Source organism: Tripterygium wilfordii, chromosome 2 (genome assembly GCF_013401445.1).
Source record: "Tripterygium wilfordii isolate XIE 37 chromosome 2, ASM1340144v1, whole genome shotgun sequence".
NCBI classification, from domain to species: domain Eukaryota; kingdom Viridiplantae; phylum Streptophyta; class Magnoliopsida; order Celastrales; family Celastraceae; genus Tripterygium; species Tripterygium wilfordii.
The window spans coordinates 1,802,106-1,826,938 of NC_052233.1; the positions used below are offsets into that span (position 1 = coordinate 1,802,106).

Consider the following 24,833-nt stretch of genomic DNA (forward strand, 5'->3'; position numbering starts at 1 on the left):
GATGAGCCTTCTACGTTTGAAGAAGCTATGAAATCTAGAGATGCCACTTTTTGGCGAGAAGCTGTTGATGATGAAATGGCTTCAATAATGATGAACAATACTTGGGTTCTTGTTGATTTACCTCCAGGTTCTAAACCTATTGGATGTAAATGGGTGTTCAAACGAAAAATGAAACCCGATGGAACCATAGACAAGTATAAGGCTAGATTAGTAGCCAAAGGATTTAAACAATCCAAAGGGGTTGATTATTTTGATACTTATGCCCCTGTTGCTAGGATTTCATCCATTAGAATTTTAATATCCTTAGCTTCTATATTTAGTCTAAAAATTCATCAAATGGATGTGAAAACAACATTCTTGAATGGTTATTTGGATGAAGAGGTATATATGGAACAACCAACAGGTTTTGTAGTACAAGGACAAGAACATAAAGTGTGTAAATTAATTAGATCATTGTATGGTTTAAAACAGTCTCCGAAACAATGGCATGAAAGGTTTGATAATGTTTTATTATCTAATGGTTTTAAATTAAATGAAGTGATAAATGTATTTACACCAAAATGATGAATAATAATATTGTTATTATATGTTTATATGTTGATGATATGTTAATATTTAGTGGTAGTGACATTTGCATTCAACCGACAAAAGATTTTTTGTCATTACATTTTGATATGAAAGATTTGGGTGTAGCTAATACTATTCTTGGTATAAAGATACACAAATTAAATGATGCTTACGTTATTTCTCAAAGTCATTATGTTGAAATGGTTTTGAAGAAATTTAGTCATTTATCTGAGAAAGTTTCTGCCATTTCTTATAATCCTATTTTGAAACTTGAAATAAATAAAGGTCGTTGTGTATCACAACTTGAATATTCTCAAGTTATTGGTAGTCTGATGTATGCAATGTATTGCACACGTCCAGACATTGCTTTTGCCGTGGGCAAGTTAAGTAGATATACAAGTTGTCCAAGTTTGGAGCATTGGAAAGCAATTTCTAATGTATTGGGATATTTGAAAGGAACTAAAACCTATGCTCTTCATTATGAAGGGAAACCATCTGTGATAGAAGGTTTTAGCGATGCAAATTGGAATTGTGTGGGTGATGGTTCAAAGTCTACTACTGGATGGGTTTTTACCCTTGGTGGTGGTGCTATTTCATGGGTTTCAAAGAAACAAACTTGCATAACTCACTCAACCATGGAGTCGGAGTTAGTGGCCCTAGGTGCTGCAGGAAAAGAGGCTGAATGGATAAGAAATCTTATAATTGATTTGCCATTGTGGAAAGATCCATTGCCTCCTATTTCTATACACTGTGATAGTCAAGCTACTTTGTCAAGAGTGTATAGCAAGTCTTATAATGGAAAGTCAAGACATATTAGTCTTCGACATAATACTATGAGACAAATGTTGGAAGAAGATATTATCACAGTTGACTATGTAAAGTCATGTAAAAATTTGGCAGATCCTTTTACTAAAGGCCTAAGTAGAGATCTGATAAGAAAAACAACGGTTGAGATGGGTTTAAAACCAATCAAAATAATTCACTAATAGATAGCAACTCTACCTATACTTGTTCAACAAGTTTATAGGTTCAAAGGGAAAAACGAGTCTTGAAGGTGAATGTTATAGTACTAAACTAAATCCATCAAACCATGGTTTGAAAGTACTAGTCCTGTAATGATATGGTTAAGGTTGAGTTCAACTCTTAATAAGTTCACATAAAAGGTGTTTTATACTACAGGGACACCTAGAAGAACTTAACCTATGTGAGTGTAAAGTCAGGCCGCTTTTGTCGGGGTTTTGGTAAGCTACCTAGAGCACTCATGAAGTTGGGATTTACGCGTACGGCCTAAAATGCGCGGCTGGAAAGAAAGAAGAGCTTCTATTATGTCAATATGTATATGTTCTCCGGTTTTATCAAACGAGTTAGATAGTTCAAAGATTTTATATCTACTATTTTACCGATAATTCCTTGAGAATATAATACTATGTAAAAGTTCAAGCCTTACAGGTACTTTTGCTTATGTATTGATATATGTGTATATTATATCCAAGTATTTTATTTGAAATTAGTGGGGGATTGTTGGAATAATTTCAAATAAGCGGTTATATTTGAACTATTACACCTGTTCATTTTGTGGTCATGTAGAGGAATAATTTCAAATAAGTAGTTATATTTGAACAGTTACATCTGTTCATATTCTTCTTATAAAGGGACCATCTATCAATACAAAAGATATAAGAATTTTTTTTTCTTCTTTTCTTGGTTGTGTTCAGGTATAGCAAACTGCACATAACATCTAGACAGTATTGTATCCTAAGAACAAAATTGCTGTGATTCCCATTGCTATTATAAGGGAGCAATATTTGTTTGAGAGACAGATTCTCAAATTGCCTTACTGTTCTAAAGGTTCCAGTCATTCTTTCATTGTTCTTCTCATCTCTTTTTCTAACAGCAACTCTACCACTAGGCCACACAAACTAAAAAATAATAATAATAATCCTTCCTGCTTCCTACCTTTTCATCAACCATTTGAAATGAATTATGCACAACTATATTGATGTTATTTTAGATTCATCGAAATATGAGCATTCGAAACATGAATTAGGAGAAAGCTGACCGACACCAAAGTGTGTGTGTGTACTTACCCCAAGTGTAGGGTATCGTCAAGTAATAAACCGGTGAGTCCGGTATCGATCCACGAGGAAGCAATGCAAATTTGAAGTGAATGATATGCAAATGACTAGCTAACACTAATAAACACAATGAATATCAAATAAAAGCAAGTAAAAGAAATGGGCCGAATGACTCGGTAGCATGAACGATTTTGTAATCAAAGTAAGCACAAATTGGATTTAAAACAATTAATTAAAAACCTAGTCTCTAATCCGTCCCGGTGGCTGCTCGATTCTCATACTCAAGGTATCATTGCAAACACACACAACCATACACAATGCATTGTGTGATACTATCAATCATGCATATGCAAAGAGAATTAGGATATAAGACTTCAATTCATACATGTAGGCCATCGGGTCTCTTAATCTACGATGAACACAAAGGGATAAGCACCTAATATTATGGATTAATGTTCCCCCTTGGGGCTCGGCTTGGCTAACACCCTAGTTTCACACTCAAAGATCAATTAACCATAACTCTCCTATGCACATTCCTAAATTAACCCAAAACCCCATCATCAATACACATAATTAATAGCTATGCAATGGAAAACTCAATTAATTAAGGAAATCATGCAATGGATTTAACAATTCTCAATCAAACACATTAGATGCAATCCCTAGACTAGACAATCCAAGAATACAATCAAATATGTCATTCTCATATATCCACTCACACAACTATCACGAAATTAAAAGAGAAGAATCGAAGCTACGATTCTTTGAACATACCTTGAGTAATCGAAACCTTGCATCCACCTTTCGGGATTAGAAATTAGAGAAGAGAACTACCCACTCATGATTGTTGCAATAAACATCCAATCTATTGTCATCTAAATCAGAGTTTATACAAAATCAAGAGAAAGCACCAAAAACAACAAAGAAAACTTAGAGAGAGAAACTAGATCTACACTACTCCTACGGTGGCTTCCTCTTGGAGAAGTCAATGAATAATGAGGAAGCCAACCAAATCTTAGGGTTTTCTTCTCTTTTTACAATAGAAAATACCTAACTACCCTTATAAAATCGTTTCCCATTGATTACATACATGATTTACCCCAAATGCCCTTGAAATTTCGGTGCAGAAAATTGCAGATTCGCCGTAGGTGTCCGGACGGGTGTCCGGACGCTTCATGCCTCCAACTTTGTGAGCCTCTGTCTCAATTTGTGAAGCAAGTGTCCGGACGGGTACTGTGGGTGGCCGACGGTAAGTGTCCGGACACCTTGGGAAGTGTCCCGACACCTCATAGCAAAAAGTGCCCAAAAAGTGCTCCAAGTTGCCCGAACAAGGTCCGATTCCTACAAAACCAAGGGGAAACATTTGTAAGTGTAAAATTAAGCTAAAATGCAATCAAATACATTAACTAAGTGCTAGAACATCCTAATTAAAGGACATTAGAACCTCAAAATAGAGGTCCAATCACACCCCCCAACTTAGACGTTGCTAGTCCCTAGCAATGCAACCACTACCTAAAACTAAAATTTGCTAAATAAAATCCTAACTCACTGACGTAGGCATCACGGTTGCATTTAGCGCATGCAACAAGCCTTTAAACCCCTAGGTCACCCTAGTGAACGAGTTGTAGTCTCGTGAGGGCTTATCAGAGCGATACCCACAAACACTTACCAAGGGATCCACTATTACTTTGAAAGCACCATAAATTATTCTTAAGTTCTCACATGCAAGAAATAGAGCTAATCCCCCAATTCCCCCGCTAGTCGAAAACATGCAAAATCTTTAGACAACCAATCTCAATCCCCTCAAAGATGACTAAGAACATTTTATAATATGTAAAATATATGTGCAATCAAGCAAGACAACTCAACACATTCACACAAGTAAAACCTTGTTATGGACCCTTTTGGTGTTCATAAATCCGCAATCCCAAATGTACACAAAAACATAAAAGCATTGTGGTAAGTGAATGACTTACACAATTGAATTAAATGTATGTGTTTATAAAAGATAATTTGGATGGGCATAGCTTTGAGAAAGAAATCACCTATAAGAACAATTAATGCATCCGCCAACTCACTTGTTTACCTTGAATCAAATTCATCAAAAGGTTAAATGGTTTGTAATGTGGCTAAGGGACAAGGTAGGAAGAATTTGGAACTAGGTAACAAGTTGCAAGGTTAAGTTCAAACATGTGAGCTAAATTCTCATTTTGTCACCCCTTCCATTGCACCACAAATCCAAACACTTCTCATCCTTTACACACAAATGATTAACTTTATTGCATACACCTCTTTTTGATTTTTTTTCTATGCACTTTTTTTTTCTTTTTTTTCTTCTCTTTTCTTCTCGAAAATGAACAACATTTGAACAACAACCCTCAATTTTTTTTCAACATAAGAAAGGGTAATATCACTACCAACTTATTTTTTTTTCAAGCTCCTACTCAACCTTGCAACCAAAGGTGGGAAGTATTTAAGGAAGTGGTGCACACAAGGCTTGTAAGTGAAATAAAAGGGCTTAAAGAAATTTAGGCTTATAATCACTCACAAATGAATAGGCTAAGCTCAAATCTCTCAACCTAATGAATCATTCAATCCTAAGTTCATAGGCAAGTGGCAAAATACAAAAATCACACTTCTCAGTAATCAAATGTAATGGATGCAAAGCTATTGAAGAACACGCGCATAAGATGTCAAATGAATATCAATGAATAGCATCACCCAGAACCCAATGTATATCAAGGAAGAATGGCTCAAAAGAATGAGAAGGGATAAAAGGTAGTTTTCCAGACAAAAGGATCCAAAAACGTAGTCATACGAATGCTTCAATGCCAAGATGCCCACTTAATCACAGTTTTGATATCAAACTAGGTCCCAATCATCCCAAGAAAGATTGATCATAGTCATCCTACTCAATCACATGCATCGACTTCACAAAAGAAATCAAGAAACCTACTCTACACTTGCATGTTCGAACAAGAATAATAAATTAATGTTGAAATTGGTAGTGAATCTCAAAAGCATCTACCCTTCCCTTCCTAAAGTCCATCTAGCATGTATGAACAACAAAGCACAACACAGTAGGATAGAGGGTAGGAAATCATACCATACTCTTCAAAAGTGATCGGAATCATGAGAAACGAAGCGTATCCTGAAAAAGTTAATACCAACCACACTATCCAAGCATGACACAACAAGAAATTTTTTTTTTTTTTTTAAATTTTTGATATTCACAAAAGCACACCAAAATAAAGCAAGTTTCACAATGAATTCACAATTCCCTCACCCCCCAACTTAAATGAGATATTGTCCCCAATGTCAAGAATGGAAAACAAGGCAAGAACAAATTGTGAAATGCATTGTGAACATACAAAAACACACCAAAATTAAAGGGTAAAAAAAAATCAAAACATAACACACAACCATGTCACAATTCTCACCCCCCAACTTGAATAAGTGCACAAGGAGCAAAAATTGTGAAATGGATTTTGAGCATACGAGATACACAAAAATAAAAGTGATCTATAAACCAATCCTAAACATATATGTACAAAAGTGGATCAACCATAACACAAGAGAGGGATGGGATCCTTGAGATCCCAAGAACATCCTCAAAATCACTACTCCCACTTTGAGGAACATGACGAACCACACATGATTCGGTGCCCTTTTCTCCAAACTCACCTAAAAAGAATTTTAATCGTGGTTTGGGATGCCACACTTTTCTAATTTTGATAAATATTTTATGTGTGACATGATGTTTAGAGGATTCTTTAAATCCACTTGCAAAAGGTAACGTTGTCAATTCTTGAGGATGCACTTGGTATGCACCGACTTTGATTGGGAAGGCCTCTAATGCTCCTAAATGAAGGGGCAAATGTTCTACACTATAAATAGTCAAGAACTTCAAAACTTTTTTCATAATATCTCCCTCAATCAAAAGTCGACTACCTTTCTTAATCAAAACTAGCACACCCTCAAATGAATTCTTTGCAAGTGTCATCTCTAATTTATCCTCAACATAAGACTGAATATAAAGCTTAGGGATGTACTCAATTGCCCTCCCAAGGTGTAACTCATTCCCTTTTGGTCTCACTTTGTTCTCCTCTTTCTCTTCATTTCTCTTCTCTTCGCTCTTTTCCTCAACCTTTTCAACTTGATAATTGTCCTTGTCTCGACATGATCTATCTCCAACTACAACATTTTTCACCTCACCACCCACTTCTTCCACTAATTTCTCATCCTCACTTACCTTAGGAGTCATGGTATTGTCAATTACTATCCCACTCCTTGAGGTAATGATGGGTTGTTCTTGTTCTTGCACATTCAACCCCCCACTTGAAGTGTCGAATTGAGATTCTAATGTTTGAGTGATCTTTGTCAATTGGCTTCTTAAATCTTCCAATGCTCTATTGGTTTGCTCACGAAATTCAAATCTCCTTTGACTAACCTCCAATTGAGCTTCCATGAATATTTGAAGCGTATCCTCAAGTGATCTCTCTTGGGGTGGGGTGCATGGTTGGTAAGATGGTGGAGCTATACATTGGTGTGAAGATTGTGCTTGCCTAAAGGGTTGGTACTCATGTGCATGAATGTAGTCAAAAGGAGGAGGTGCATGTAAATTTTGTCCGAAGGGAGCATATTGTGGCACTTGTGGCATTTGATAATACATAGGTGGGTAGACATTTTGTGGGGCAAATTGCGCCGCATTGTCTTGTTGAAGTGGTTGAGGTGCATTTTGCAAAGCATGCTCAACTTGAACATTTTGCAAATTTTGGGCATTGCCAATTTGGACATCTTGCCCTTGCACCGGATTCATCAACTCATCAATATTCACATGTTGCAAAAGACGATGCAATGCATCAAGATTCATATCACCCCCACGTACACTCCCCGCATCACTCACATTTATATCACCACCTATCCCATCTCTATTAGACCCATGCCCACTAACATTATCTCTAGGTTGAGACATGATGGCAAGGAACAATAACAAGTAACACACAAAAGTAGCAATCAACCACGTCAAGTAACACAAGATTTTTTTTTTTTTTCAATTAATGAACAACCAAGAACAATATTAAGCAAGAACAAGAGCAAGGATAGGAATAGAGCAACAATCAACCTTAGGAACAATAACACACCAAGATGTAGCAAGTAGTGATAAAAATAAAAATGCACAAAGCTCTCTCAAACAACGTATCACTACCAAGCAGCAAACAAGGTGGCATCCATCGCCCACAGGAATCTAAGTTAGCCCCATCCGCCAAGTTCTCCTCACAAAATTTTTTTTTTTTTTTTTCAGCAACTACACTAAATCGACTACACTACAAAGCAAGTAAAAGGTAGGAACGAAGTTACCCTTGAAGCGTGACCGTGCTCCTTCCTTATTTGATGGTGTTTAATAGCATAAAGCTAGCATCTACAAGTCACCCAGCTCCTTCTTTGACACTCGCATCCCCGGCAACGGCGCCAAAAACTTGACCGACACCAAAGTGTGTGTGTGTACTTACCCCAAGTGTAAGGTATCGTCAAGTAATAAACCGGTGAGTCCGGTATCGATCCACGAGGAAGCAATGCAAATTTGAAGTGAATGATATGCAAATGACTAGCTAACACTAATAAACACAATGAATATCAAATAAAAGCAAGTAAAAGAAATGGGCCGAATGACTCGGTAGCATGAGCGATTTTGTAATCAAAGTAAGCACAAATTGGATTTAAAACAATTAATTAAAAACCTAGTCTCTAATCCGTCCCGGTGGCTGCTCGGTTCTCATACTCAAGGTATCATTGCAAACACACACAACCATACACAATGCATTGTGTGATACTATCAATCATGCATATGCAAAGAGAATTAGGATATAAGACTTCAATTCATACATGTAGGCCATCGGGTCTCTTAATCTACGATGAACACAAAGGGATAAGCACCTAATATTATGGATTAATGTTCCCCCTTGGGGCTCGGCTTGGCTAACACCCTAGTTTCACACTCAAAGATCAATTAACCATAACTCTCCCATGCACATTCCTAAATTAACCCAAAACCCCATCATCAATACACATAATTAATAGCTATGCAATGGAAAACTCAATTAATTAAGGAAATCATGCAATGGATTTAACAATTCTCAATCAAACACATTAGATGCAATCCCTAGACTAGACAATCCAAGAATACAATCAAATATGTCATTCTCATATATCCACTCACACAACTATCACGAAATTAAAAGAGAAGAATCGAAGCTACGATTCTTTGAACATACCTTGAGTAATCGAAACCTTGCATCCACCTTTCGGGATTAGAAACTAGAGAAGAGAACTACCCACTCATGATTGTTGCAATAAACATCCAATCTATTGTCATCTAAATCAGAGTTTATACAAAATCAAGAGAAAGCACCAAAAACAACAAAGAAAACTTAGAGAGAGAAACTAGATCTACACTATTCCTATGGTGGCTTCCTCTTGGAGAAGTCAATGAATAATGAGGAAGCCAACCAAATATTAGGGTTTTCTTCTCTTTTTACAATAGAAAATACCTAACTACCCTTATAAAATCGTTTCCCATTGGTTACATACATGATTTACCCCAAATGCCCTTGAAATTTCGGTGCAGAAAATTGCATATTCGCCGTAGGTGTCCGGACGGGTGTCCGGACGCTTCACGCCTCCAACTTTGTCCGGACGGGTACTGTGGGTGGCCGGACGGTAAGTGTCCGGACACCTTGGGAAGTGTCCCGACACCTCACAGCAAAAAGTGCCCAAAAAGTGCTCCAACTTGTCCGAACAATGTCCGATTCCTACAAAACCAAGGGGAAACATTTGTAAGTGTAAAATTAAGCTAAAATGCAATCAAATACATTAACTAAGTGCTAGAACATCCTAATTAAAGGACATTAGAACCTCAAAATAGAGGTCCAATCAAGCAAAACCTGAGAAAACTCAAGGAAAGAAGAACCAGGGTCGAGAAGGCGATCAACTTGCTCTCTAGGCATAAGCTTATTCCTGCTCCGGTTCCTCTTTACAGCCTCCTCTCCTCCTCCAGCCAAAACCTAACACCAAATATAACCACAAGATTCTCTTAAATATACACCGACAAGAAGTATGTATATAATACATAAAGAAATTTGTACTTTCTGGATGTGGATTGGAGTTGGCAGATGAGGCCTTCCATGGCCATCGAGTAACGAGCAAAGGCCTCGGAGTTGCGGTCCATGTTGTCTGGGAGGACTCCTGAGCTGAAGTTACATTTCTGAAGAAGTTGAATCTGGTTTGGGTTTGCTATAGTCCATGAGTTCGAATTCAAGTAAGAAGAAGCAGAACCAGATACTCCTCTCTTTGCTAAATTCCTTATCATTTTTCGACTTAGAATATTTGACTTTACCAAGCTAACACATTTGGCTCTTGATAGCTCCCTCTACTAAGATTGAGCGGAATCCACGTTTGCTACTCCATGAGAGAAGACAGGGGAACGGTCTGTTTTAGTTATATATAATATTTATCACTTTTCATGATATATGGTACGAATTAAAATATAAAAAGTTATGTATGCTCAAGTATAGTTACATATTTACATTTATTTATTGTATGCACACATATATGCATGTGAATGTATTATGTGTACTTGTATATATATATATATATGCATACATTAGAGTGTACAGTTGGAACAAAATGCCTAGAGGGTAGGGGTCCTCAAAGTTTCGTCAATCTTGTACTAGTCAACCAGGACTACATGTCTACATATGATGACTCTAAACATGAGGGAATGGGAGCACAAGGATAGTTTATCTTGGTCAAGGTTGGTCCTTTTGACTGTCTACTTATATGCTTAACAAAGTTATGAAGGAGAGTTAAATTCATAACTTACCCAAAGAAAGAAAAGGTATGAGTTTGGCAGTGTATTGCAACTGTGTTCAGTTGCAACACACCTCACAGCACCCCAGTTTTTTGTGACACGTCAAACAGGTTTTGCGTTCCAACTCACCTCACAGCACCACAGCTTTTTACCTCACAGCACCTCACCACACCTCACAGCACTCCCAAACGCTTACAATATATGTTTAATTGTCCTACATAATCAAATTAGGTCAATTATTTTATTTTAGATTAATGTACAATGTAAATCTTAAGTGATTTTATATTAATATTATTAGTCATCTAATATAACCGTAATTTAGATACGCCAAATGCACCTCACAGCACCGCACCACAGTTTTAAAAGTGATGCGCCAAACAACTTTTTGCATTCCAACTCACCTCACAGCACCACAATTTTATGACTCACAGCACCACACCACACCACACCACACCTCATATCATTCCCAAACAAACTCCTTCCTTCAGCGTTCCTTTACCTTTTAAAATGGTAAAAGTTAGGAAGAGGAGTTAGCTGGTAATGACTTCTAACCTTCACAAATGGGGGGAAAAACTAAATCATTTAAATAGAATCATCTGAGAGTCAAAGTTAGTATCTTGAGTCCTTCTATGCTCAGTTGCTCACCATGTGAACAATTCAATTTCTTTTGAGTCTCACGCGAAAGATAAATATAGTAAAGCCCTCATAACAATTCCATCAGAAATTGTCCCATAATTATAGCATCTACAATGTATAACTCAAAGGTGTCACCAAGCACCAACAATACTTTTTAGTGTTCTTCTTTCAATTGTTCCAGCAAGTGTTAGGAATAAGTTATTACATCAAGCCCTTAGCTTTTGGCTTTACTACTATGGTTTGTTGGTCCTATTGCTTTTACTTCACTGTTGAAGTTATTTAATAAGTGAAATCTTCCAGTAGATAAGCTTCCCAAGAATCAAAACCCCAAAATTCAAAAACACAATTTTATTCTCTTCAACAAGTCTTTTGCGGAGACCCAAAAAATTCGAAAAGCTGAGAACTTCAATCATCAATTAACAGAAACTGGTACAGGAGAAAGAGTCGTAGAAAGTACCTCCTATTGAAGACCATACCGGCTGCTTTGAAGTTATGATCTTGCTCCCCCGAAACAAAGATCCAGACACCCACTCCAAAGAAAGAGAGAAATCAAATTGAAAGAACAAAAACAGGACAGCGAAGAAAGAAGAGAAGAAGTAATGGTAGACAGCAATCGCTCTTAAAGAGAGAGCAAGACATAACTTTTTCACAACCCGATCACGGTAGAGTTTTCTATGATATAAATACGTGTTCAGGATAAGACGTTAATATATAGGATTGAATGTAGATCCTCTTTGGCCGAAAATTTGGAGACTTAATGTTCCCAACGAGTTAGAGTGTTTCTTTGGCAGCTTACTCATCAACGTATAATGTGTAACTCGGAGCGTTTTAACTTTTAAGGGAAGATTTACAGGTGATCCTAGCTGTCAGCTTTGTAGTGGTGTTGATGAGGACGTGAATCATATTTTCAGGAGATGCCCAAGAGCTAAACAATTTTGGCAAGCCATTCTTCCAGATCAGGAGTTGAGTTTTCCAACTGATTTGGGCTTTAATGATTGGCTTCATTATAATATATGTGGGAGAGATGCTCGCAATTTATCCTCTAATTGGGCCGCGATGTTTGCTGTAATTCTTTGGTGTCTTTGGAAGTGGTGAAATGAGTATGTGTTCAATCATAAAGTTTCGTCTTTGGCAATGAAAGTGGAGTGGTTTCAACTTCATATGACTGAAATTGAAAGAGCTTTTGCTAATAAATTGCAACTGAATGGTATAGGTGTTAATAAAAGGGTGATGTTGGAGCTTGTTGGGTGGTCTCCTCCTCCTGATGGGTGGGTCAAACTTAATACAGATGGTTGCTGTAAAGGAATGACTGGCTTAGTGATGTGAGCATATTTGTGCATGTTTATATCAGTGATATTCTGTCACTTTAATCATTTTCTTGGTTGATGAGGTTGATTTGTGATGAGATTTTATGAAGATAACTTCAAGGGGATGATGTTAAGAAACTGTGCTTTAAATTGGAAATTACAGAATTTTGGTACTTAAGACCTTCTTGTATATTTTGCAGGACATTCGGCAGAAGGAGCTGACAGAATAAATTGCAGTCTTCAACGGACTTTTAGAGGACATTTCAAGCTGTTCGGGAAGTGCTGGTTCACATTAATTGGAGTACGATGGAACTCTGAACATTACCCAAAGGCAGGGCTGGAAATCTTATGAGAAGCAGGATTTTATGCTGCGGACCGGATCTTTAGAAGCTCAGAACTGGAGCATATGAGGTCCAAATCGAGTGATTCAAAAGCCCATAAATAAGTACACATTCAGAGCTACGACTTTGATGAAGAAGTTCACGTCTGAATATGATCAGAATCTCCCAGAATCCAGTTACAAGATCGTGACAGATTTCTGTTTCCTAAAGTAATTAAGGAAACATAGTGATTTTAGGAGTCTTAAACTAGGGTTTCTTGGGAGACGTGAGAGGTAACTAATTCTATATAATGGGACGGCAGAACTAAGAGGGACACACAGGGAGAGAGAGCCATACGCAATCCATAGAACGTAGGTTTCTCTCCACACTATGAGCGGCTAGTTTATTTCTTTGGTTCAAGGGTTTTGACTCCAATTCATGAGATTTTGAGACTTGGTTTGTTATATTTAAATTCATTCTGGATTCGAACATCTGTAGTTCTTTATTATATTCGTGAATGATTACATGAATTAATTGATTGAGATGCATATTGATTGATATTTCGTGTGATTAAATGCTATATTGAGTACATGATACGTAATTGTTGTGTTGCTTGATTAAAAGTAGCGATTGGGCGACGTGATTATGATCCAAGTTTTCATCGTTTGTACAAGGGAATTACAGGATGAATTAAATAGTTTCCGCTTGTCAAACTATTGTTCAGTCTTAGTTTCTTCCAAAAATCCAATGCTGTTATTGATAGGAAGAGGATTGCTTAATACCGCTTCAGTTGATAACAAGAATTAACTTGAGTGCTGAGCTCATGTTAATAACAGAAGGAAGGTAAGGATTTATCTGTCGTACAGATAGATTTAGCTAAGTGTTCGATAAAGATTGTGTACCTTAGAAGTCTATGATAAATCCATGAATTGGTTGCTCAATATCCTTTGATCCGAAGTTTGTTAATTCTTATTTCCCGTAAGTATTGTTGTGTTTACATTCTAGTTTAGTTGAATTAAAATCAAATCTTCCCCTATTTCAATTAGTGCGTTAAGAACTGTGAATTAATCACTTGGTCCCTGAGGATCGACCCTTATTCATCACTTTTACCAGTTAAGGTTTCAGAGTAAGGTAATTATTTTTGCTTGCGCTCGGCACGCATCACTTAGCTGCAGGAGGGGGCCTTGTGCGAGATGTTAGAGGGAGATGGTTGATTGGGTTCTCTATTAATATCGGGATTTGTAGTGCTGTTGAGGCTGAGCTTTGGGCAGTATTAGAGGGTCTTTCTTTGGCATGACAAAATGGGTTTCGAAAAGTTTTTCTTGAGACAGATTCGCTTGTTGTGGCCTCCTGGCTGTAGGATGGTTGTGTTCCAAATATTCCTATTTCTAATTTGATTTACAAGTGTTGTGATCTTCTGAAGAAAGATTGGGAGGTCAATATTTGTCATGTGTTTCGGGAAGGAAACAGATGTGCAGATCTGTTAGCAAATTTGGCTCTTCAGCATGATCGTGGAGTTTTGGTCCTTCATCAACCTCCTGTGGATATTATAGAGATGTTAAGAGAAGATGTTATTGGAGTATCTTGGCCTAGGCGTGTAGTCAGGAATGCTGAGTAATTAGTTTGTTTGTTCTTGTGGGTATCCCCTCCTTGGTATAAAAAAAAATATATAGGATTTAATAATAAAAGTAGTTTAAGGTAAATATTTATTTTTCATTTTTTGTTAAACCGAAATAAGACTAATTTCAGTAATTTGTTGGGTTTGGGGTTCAGTGTCGATTTTTTTTTATCAATTTGAGCGGCAGCGGCTACCGCAGAAGAGTTAGTAAGCAAGTGTTAATGGAGTCGGTGTCGAGTTTGTTATCAGCACCACCTCTTTCTGCTTCTGCTTCTCTCAGGTTCTCTTCTCCTAAGCTCTGTACGGTTGCGTTCTTTGCATCATTTGCTTCTGTCTCGTCCCCGCAGAGAAAATCACCCAAACCACGAAAACGCTCTCCCGAAGTTGTCAAAACCGAGTCTCCAACAACAACAACAACAACCACTTCAGATGCAGCCACCTCCTCCTCCGCCTCCATTCCCTCAAAGAAGGTATTTTCTCTTTTGTGCTACACCTCCGTCAATACCCTTTTTTTGTGCTGTTCTAGAAGAGGAAAAATGAAAAAAAGATACCTTTTTGTGTAGTTGGGTAGTGAAAAAGTGGATAATTATAGATAGTTATTCGAAACAAAAGGAAGACAAGTAGTTTAAAAATCAATGGGTTGGATTTCCTGGATTTTTTGTGTGCTTCCACAGCCTAATGTTTAATGCCCTGTTATGTGTGAATCGTTTTCTTTGGCAGGTTCTTGTTCCAATTGGGTTTGGCACAGAAGAAATGGAAGCTGTTATTATGGTTGATGTTCTGCGGCGTGCTGGTGCACAAGTGACTGTGGCATCAGTGGAGCCACAGCTTGAGGTTGAAGCTTCAGGTGGCACTAGACTTGTTGCTGATACCTCCATCTCCACCTGCTCTGATCAGGTTTTCGATCTCGTGGCATTGCCGGTTAGTACTTTAACGACCTCAAGTTTCTCTTTTGGTATATATATATATATATATAGTTCACCCAGCACTTAATCGGTGAGAGTTTCAAGTAGTTATTCCAATTTAATGACTTGAAGCAATAATTTATGTTGGTATAAATGAATATTTTTAACTCGAAGTTACAAACTCTGTGATCAATAATTAGTGGCCAAGAGTAATGAAGATAGGCACTGGGTATGAGGTTTACTGTTGAAGAAATAAGCAATCCGGACAAGGAAATCATTGACTGTTATTAGCAATTGAAATGCCTTAAGCATAGAGAACAATGAACAATGAGATCTATGTTGGTTCTGGGACTTCAGATGTCACTATAATATATCCGGTGAATTGGTTTGCCTGTCTATTTCATCTACTGCTTAATGTCATTTTCATTGTTTAAGGGTGGAATACCTGGCTCAGTGCAATTAAGAGAATGTGAAATCCTCAAACAAATTACTAGCAGACAGGCTGAGGAGAAGAGACTATATGGAGCAATATGTGCTGCTCCAGCTGTCACGCTTCTGCCATGGGGCCTCTCAAGAAAAAAGCAGGTACGCTACTTCATTTGAATGTGAAAATTTTTTGATGAATAGATTCATACAAATAGGGTTTGGTTTGCTAATTTTTCTCTACTATGTGATGCTAGATAACATGTCACCCTGCATTCATGGACAAACTGCCAACTTTCTGGGCTGTGAAATCAAATATTCAAGTTTCAGGGGAGCTCACAACAAGCCGTGGACCTGGAACTTCTTTTGAATTTGCTTGATCTTTTAGTAGAGCAGCTTTTTGGCGAGAGTGTTGCCAGCAAGATTGGAGAATTGCTAGTATGATCTTCTAATATTTTCCTTTTCCGATACATTTGCCCAGCATACTTTAGCTAAGTTGCTATATAGATGTCTTGTATGTCAATAAAAGTTCTTTGCTGTTAGAAGTCTTGTCCAAGCAGAACGTATGGTCTCTTTCCCTTTTAATTGAAATGACGTATCTTTTTAACACATTAAAATGTTTTCTTCCTTCTTATTTTTCCGACATTTTTAGGATGCATGTATAGCTGCATGGGGGAATGTGCCTGTTAATTTCCAATCATAACATTGTTTGAATGTGAATGTTTATCATTCATCTGATTCTTTAGGACAAAAGGTTAATGCAAGTTTGACACCAAGGTCGGGGGATCTGACTCTGAAGGCTTTGGAATCAGCTGTGCTTGAAAAGTTCAAGTCCATGAAACACGTACCGATATGGAAGGAAGGCCGGCCCGAAAGCATAAGAGGTGATGATGAGCTTAAAATTTACAGAATATATATCCTGCCGGCCTAACACAGAGGCAAGCTTTGTACAATGATAGAGTCCCACATCGATTAGGAGAGGGAAGGAAGTGCTGTATATAGGTGAGAGGTATTCCCTCTCCTTAGTAACCAAGTTTTTCCCATAGAAGGGCTTGGCCACAACCCCCTTGGGCCTTGGACTGCATGGTATGGGCCAGGCCCAATGGCCTGTGGATGGGTTGGGGCTTGGTCATTGAATGATAGAACAAGAGGACCTCGAGTCTTCTCCTGGAAGACATCTTTTCATTATGGGCTCACATTGGGCTTCTGTTCTTGGTCTCTACATAAGTTTGGTTGCTGCTTCTTAGCCCAAGCCTTATTAAGGCCCAATTGTGTTATATATTTGAATCAATTGTATATTATATTATTTTATGTCTACATCATTGTAGCCGTTTTGGCTATTATTGCTTTGTCTACTTAACAGAGTAAAACGTTTTGTAAGACTTCACTTTTCATGTGAATGAGATATACATTTCTTCTGAACTTCTTCTTCTCCTCTCATCTTCTTCTTCTTCCTTCCCTTCTTTGATCTAACATACTTCCGCAATACACGAAATATAATATGGTATCGGAGCAGGACACCATGGGTGTTGATCCACCAATCACCACGATGATTTCAGCTGCTGTTATAACTGAGGTAGCAGATTTTATAAGGGGGCTCAGAATCCACCTTCATTGCATCAAGCAAATTATGGACCATCTGGTTCCACAATCACAGAAGGAACTTCTACAGGACTTACTGCAGAAACTCTGGCCCAGTTGTTAGAATTTTTGAAGATGGCTCAGTTACTCTCATCTAGCATCTTATCATCCACAGAAGTTACTGGTGCTGCAAATTCACTTTCAGGGACTGGTACGGGTTCATTTCCTACAACTCAGCCACCTGTATTAAACCAAACAGAGACAATCAGGTCATCTTCAACATATGCAGGGATTCAAGGTAATCTTGTTTCAGGCTTGAGTTCAGGAATTAACTACACTACATCAACTCTTCATTCTTTCACTAGATCACAACCTATCCTACGTACCCCTGTATCACACCCAAATTTGCATAGCTTACTTTCATCAATGTCAGTGAACCAATATAATCCTTTTCAAAACCCTTTTCATGTCTTGCCAAATGATTTTTCTGCTCAACAACTTATATCACTGGAGTTGACTGAAGCAAACTATCATCTTTGGAGTTCGAATTTTTTGAGTGCCTTAGAGGCAAGAAATAAGGTAGGTTTTGTGGATGGAACCTTCCCAATGCCAGCTGAAGGTGACCCTAATTTACAGCTTTGGAAGCAGTGCAATGACCTAGTCAAAACATGGATCAACAATTCAGTTGGTACTGAAGTTCTAAAAAGCATATCTACTTGGTAGACAGCGGAAGAAATCTGGACGGATCTCAAGCATAGATATTCTGTTGTAAACAAAATCAGAGTTTTTGAAGTATCAAGAGAAATTTCAATGATGAAGCAGCTGACACGCACAGTCAATGAATACTATACAAAGTTAAAAGGCTTATGGGATGAGCTACAAGATTATGAGGAAATACCTAAATGCAAGTGTGACACTTGTAAATGTGATGTGTTCAAGCCTTTTTCAATCAAAATAAATCAAGCGAGAGTGATGCAATTTTTAATGAGTCTCAATGAAACTACAATGGCATTATGAGTCAGATTCTCCTCAAGGAACCTTTTCCAGACATCAAGGAGGCATTCAATATTGTTTCATAAGAAGAAAGAAAGCAGAAACTGACTGAAAAAGGGCCTTCTATTTCTCAAGAAGCCATGATCATGGTAGTCAATAAATTTGTCAATTCAAACACCAGCAACAATGGAGAGTCAAAAACAACTTAGCAAAACAACAATGGAGGGGCAAAGAATTTTTACAAGGGTAATCAGAACAAAAGGGATACCAATGGCAACAACAAGTTTCCATAGAGAAACAAGGAATCCTTAATCTGCAACTATTGCAAGCTTACAAATCATACAATAGACAAGCGTTTTAAGCTCAATGGATTTCCTAATCAGCCTTCCAAGAAGCCTAGAAACAACAATTACAACAATGGAAGGTCATCAGTGACACTGAACACAAAGCTGCCATTGAGTTTTCAGAGGACCAGTACAACCAGATAATCAATTTCTTCCAAGGAAAAGTCTCACATTCTGATGAGACTAATGGCAAACAAACTCAAGCAGCTTCTGTTTCAGGTAACAATTATTATTCTGCTCATAAATTTTTACATAAATGGTTAATTGATAGTGGTGCCATAGATCACATAATTTTTCATGCATCACTATACTCATCATGTCATAATGTCAAGCATACATATGTTCACTTACCAAATGGGCAGAAGCTAGAAGTTATACACATAGGCACAATCCAAATAATAGATCAGATTACTCTAAAAAATGTTTTGTGTGTACCAAAATTTAGTTTTAATCTCATTTTAGTTTGTAGACTAACTGAGGATAAACAATATTCTGTGATTTTCACAAAAGAACATTGTGAAATGCAGGACATAGCCACTTTGGAGAAGATTGACATGGGATTGAGGCTTAGGGACTTATATCTACTCAACAAAGGTCATTTTGTTCAACTAGGACAACAATCTAGTATAAATTCTGTAAATTCAGATGTTTGGCACAAAAGACTAGGACATCCTTCTAGGAATGTCCATAGTATGATATGTAATGTGCCAAATATCAAAACTGATGATTGTAAGGATTGCATTTTGGGAAAAATGAAAAGAAAAGCTTTTAATACTAGTGACACAGTTTCAGAACATGCTTTTGATCTTATCCATGTTGACATATGGGGTCCTAATGCCTCAATTTCTCTAGACGGATTTAAATATTTTTTAACAATTGTTGATGATTATTCTAGGATGACATGAGTTTATTTAATGAATAATAAGGGACAAACAATAGACTATATTAAAGCATTTTTCCAATATGTCAAAACACATTTTCACAAAGGCATTAAAACTATAAGATCAGATAATGGCCTTGAGTTTAACATGACAGAATTCTTCATCAATGAAGGAATTCAACATCAAACAAGTTGTCCCTACACTCCACAACAAAATGGAGTTGTGGAGAGGAAACATCAACACATACTTAACACTGCCAGAACACTGAAATTGCACAGTGGTCTACCAGATAGTCTTTGGTCCTTTTGCATTCACACAGCTGTTTATCTTATAAATAGATTGCCTAGTAGAGTTCTAGACAAAAAATCCCCATATGAAATTCTCTACAATAAACCTATTGATTACCAGGATCTTAGAGTGTTTGGATGCTATTGTCTAGCTAAAGACAATAAGCCTTCAAATTCAAAATTTCAACCTAAGGCAAAAACTTGTATCTTCTTAGGTTATCCTTTAGGAACTAAGGGATACAAACTGTTCAATCTACAGAGTCAGGAAATCTTTGTGTCAAGAGATGTGAAATTCTTTGAAAATGAATTTCCTTTCCTATGTGAAACTCAGAACACTGGCACCCACAAAATTTCATCTCCAAATTACCTTATAGAAGAAATCTCCCCAAACATTCCCTCCCATACACACACTCCAAAATCTACTAGAGTTAGAAAAGCTCCTGCATATTTAGCAAATTATGAATGCAATGCCATAGCATTACATCCTAACATTACACATAATCATTTCATTGCATCCATTTCCATGCATACTGAACATTACAATGCCATTTCCATCCATTTCCATGCATACTGAAAAGCTCCTGCACATTTAGCAAATTATGAATGCAATGCCAAAGCATTACATCCTAACATTACACATAATCATTTCATTGCATTCATTTCCATGCATACTGAACCCAAAACCTATAATGAAGCTATTAAACATAAAGAGTGGTCTGATGCCATGAAATTGGAACTAGAAGCTTTAAAAGCTAACAAAACATGGGAATTAGTCCCTCTTCCTCCTGGTAGAAAAGCTATAGGCTCAAAGTGGATTTTTAAAATCAAATATAATTCTGATGGGAGTTTAGAAAGGTACAAAGCAAGGCTGGTTGCCCAAGGGTTCAGCCAACATGAAGGTTTTGACTACAAGGAGACATTTGCTCCTGTAGTAAAAATCACAAAAGTTAGAATTTTCTTAGCTCTTGCAAGTATGCATAATTGGTTCACTCGACATCTAGATGTACATAATGCCTTTCTAAATGGTGATTTAGAGGAGGATGTCTACATGAAAATACCCAAGGGCTACCATCCAAATAAGACTAATATGGTTTGTAAGCTACATAAGTCTATATATGGCCTTAACCAGGCTTCTAGGCAATGGAATGCTAAGTGTAGAGATGCACTCTTAAAATTTGGTTTCAAACAAAGTAAAGCAGACTATTCTCTGTTTTATTACTATCCAGGCACTGATTTAGTCATCTTACTTCTCTATATAGATGATATGGCTTTAGGTAGTAATGATTTAAATCTCATAGAAGAAGTTAAGAACTACCTAGGCAGCTGTTTCAAAATCAAATACTTAGGTCCCCTTAAATACTTTCTTGGCCTTGAAATAGATCATACTCAATCTAGTTTAATCCTAAGTCAAAAGAAATACACTACAGATCTAATTAAGGACACAGGATTTCTTAGTGCTAAAACTCAATACCCCCACTGATACTAATACTAAATTGTCCAAAGATAAAGGAACACCTTTAGAGGATCCTTTACAATACAGAAGATTAATAGGTAGACTAATGTACCTCACCTTAACTAGGCTTGGCATAAGTTATGCTGTTAATTCTCTTAGTCAAATTATGAAAACACCCACAGACCATCATTTACATGCAGCATATAGTGTTCTAAAATATTTGAAAGGCTCCATTGATAAGGGGCTTTTCTATCCTAGTACTAATCCCTTGCAGATAAAAGCATACTGTAATGCTGATTGGGCTTCTTGCATGGACTCAAGAAGATCAGTGACTGGTTTCTGTGTAAAGATGGTTGATTCTTTGATATCTTGGAAGTCTAAGAAACAAGTGACTGTCTCAAGATCTTCAGCAGAAGAAGCTGAGTACAGGGCTATTGTCTCTGCAACCAGCGAATTAACCTGGATTTCAAATCTACTCAGAGAAATCAAGATTGTTCACAAATACCCTATGATTCTGCATTGCGACAACCAAGCAGCAATCTATATAGCAACTAATCCAGTTTTTCATGAACGTACAAAACACATTGAAATAGATCTTCATTTCATTCGAGAGAAGGTTGATCAAGGAAAAATCAAATTAACTCACCTCAGAACTGAGGATCAACCAGGAGATCTTCTGACAAAGGCTTTGTCTGCAAATCTTCTTCAATATCTTATCTCCAAGTTGAATCTACTTGACCAGCACCTTCAACTTGCGGGGGGGGGGGGTGAAAGGATCTTATGATCGTGCAGGTTTTTCATGGCAGTTTATTCTCTGTGCCCCAAACCTCGAGTCTTCTCCTTGAAGACATCTTTTCATTATGGGTTCACATTGGGCTCCTGTTCTTGGTCTCTACATAAGCTTGGTTGCTACTTCTTAGCCCAAGCCTTACTAAGGTCTGTTATATATTTGAATCAATTGTATATTATATTATTTTATGTCTACATCATTGTAGCCGTTTGGCTATTATTGCTTTGTCTACTTAACAGAGTAAAACATTTTGTAAGACTTCACTTTTCATATGAATGAGATATACATTTCTTCTGAACTTCTTCTTCTCCTCTCATTTTCTTCTTCTTCCTTCCCTTCTTTGATCTAACATACTTCCGCAATACACGAAATATAATAAGATTAATTTCGTAATGCGATTGAGAAACTTCTAGCGGTATCAATTTGTGGTGATTTGTGGAGGTATGAAATCCGTTTGGTAGAGCGGTTGGATTGATTTTCGTGCTAGCGGAAATGCTGTAGGAAAAAAACTGAGCTTAAAACTGTGAAATATGTTGTGAGGTGTTTGGTGAATTAAAAACTGACGTTAGTGGAAAATATGTTGAATTAAACAGTTAATATTAAATTTTATGCCTTTTGTAATACATTTATTATGCAAATTAATTTAACAAATATACATAATGATTTTTTAATAACATATTGTCATTAAATTTATCATGCAACTTTAATGACAAAAATATAATTTGTTATTTAAATTTATTGAAATATTACGAGTTATTAAAATTTATTAAAATATTATGAATGATGTGTAGATGACATATTGAGCATCAAAATCATACAATTTAAACATTGAATGAAAGCTTCATAAAGTTTAAACATTGAACCATATACAATCAGAATGAGAAATGTTAAGGCTTGACGATATGTCAATTTAAACACTAAACATTGAATAAGTGTTTACCATGAAAAAGTCTGCAATATGTCTAATAGATTATTTTAAATGCATACATTTTTGGTTTGATAAACTAGCATCCTAATTAAGCTCTTAAAGATGAAGACATCATCTGTTATGCAGGTACCAATCTCACTTATACAAAGAAATGCAAGCAATACACCTCTGTTATACCATCATCAAGTGCAACACTGAAAAACCCATAAACGAAGAAATCAAAGTCATAGGACACTTCAGATCAAATGTAATGGTACATAACACACTCAAATTGTGCAGGAGAATACCAACAAGTAACGAAATCCAAATAAAAATAGAAAGAGAGAAGCAACGAAATCTTAGAAATGACCTTAAAGCGAGTTCAGCCGACAAATTGGAGTTGCGGATGATGATGAACGCAGTGAGGAGATGAAGAACGATCGCTGGATCGAGAGAAATTGGAAGTTACTAAAATTGATGGAGGTTTTAGGGTTACTGCAGTAATAGTTTGCAAATTAAGGAGAGAGAAAATGAGGTGGTTGAGTGATATTTAATTGTTATTAATAATAGAAAAACAAATTATTAAAAAAAAACTAAATGCTACAAAGAAGCTCCTTATAGCGGAACCAGCGAAGCGGTTTCGCTGCAGACGCCATATGTTTGTTACACAATATCTATAGATGTGTTGAAGTTGATCTTTAGGTATATATCAACTCTGTAAAGTATCTTATTTTTTGTGATATGTTATGTGATTCTGTACATTGGGATTATTTGATAGAGAAATATAAGGAAATCAGGTTTTTTGGATATATGCATTAGTGTGCAGATGTTCTTGAGCTACAGATTGTATATTATCTCTCCTTTTTCATGTTATGGAAATTAATGACAAATTCATGTATAAACTTATGCCTCCGGAGAGGATTGAACCCTAATAGAAAAGCATGAGTAACTTGAATTCAACACATTATCATCATGATGATTGTCAAAACTAAATCACCTTCAAATCAATAATAATAAATTGTGTGTTTGTTCAACAAAATCGAGTTATTTCCTTGTGAATCTTTTCTACAAAAGCTAGCATGCTTAGTTTAATAAACAAGATTTATATTTATGGCATAAATCTTTAGGAAGCATGTTATCTAGCTAGTTAGCTAGGAATAGTAACTGAGAAACAGAATAGTAAAACAAAGTAGAGATGGAAAAATACAATTAATTGCCTTTTGACACCTAACATTCACCTATCCTAGGATGTTTTCCCTTGTTCGTAGGATGGTGCCATGATTTTTTTTTAGACACAAGGGAAGGGGATGAGGAAGGCTTGAACTCGAGACTCTAATGAGATACTACACACATGAGTATCATCTGAGCTACTCGTGATTCTCTGGTGATACCATAATTAGTTATAAGTGTTTGAGGAAATTCTAATCTTGAAATTGAATTTATGTAGGGGAACGCGTTAGGCACGCCACAACTCCCTAAAAGGTTACCTAGATTGATCTATGTGCTTTTCCTGAAAATTTGTTTGTCCCAATTTGTTTTAATGAATTTTTCATATGCCCAAAAAATCATGTATTATCAAATGGGGTGGAATCGTTCCATTAATGTTAGACCAAAGCTTTATTTTGAAACTCCCATTTTGATGGGTTTCATTGGAAATTGATTTGGAAAGATATTTTGTGGAATTTGCAAAAAGGGCATTGGGTTTTATGTCAAGGGGACTTCCAGAATCACAAAATGAAAGTGATCTAGTCAAATAAAATACATTATATAATATTATATATATATATATATATATATATATATATAGTGCAATAATAATTAAAAATTTTGATTTCCTTCTACATTTAGACATGTGTTTGGTCGATTGATTGTGGGC

At 36.6% G+C, this 24,833-nt stretch overlaps 1 protein-coding gene across 1 annotated transcript; it reads left to right on the forward strand.

Moving 5' to 3' along the window:
- The first annotated feature begins 14,662 nt into the window (after positions 1–14,662).
- On the forward strand, positions 14,663–16,262 carry LOC120011503 (protein DJ-1 homolog C-like). The gene is made up of 2 exons (XM_038862631.1): positions 14,663–15,883; positions 15,979–16,262. The coding sequence occupies exons 1-2, from the start codon at positions 15,713–15,715 to the stop codon at positions 16,099–16,101; spliced, it is 294 nt and encodes a 97-aa protein (XP_038718559.1). The 5' UTR covers positions 14,663–15,712; the 3' UTR covers positions 16,102–16,262.
- The last annotated feature ends 8,571 nt before the right edge of the window (positions 16,263–24,833 follow it).

Coding starts and splice junctions, on each gene's coding strand:
- LOC120011503 (XM_038862631.1), top strand. CDS start 15,713: ATGTCATTTTCATTGTTTAAGGGTGGAATACCTGGCTCAGTGCAATTA. Junction 15,884..15,978: donor GCCTCTCAAGAAAAAAGCAG/GTACGCTACTTC, acceptor ATGTGATGCTAG/ATAACATGTCACCCTGCATT.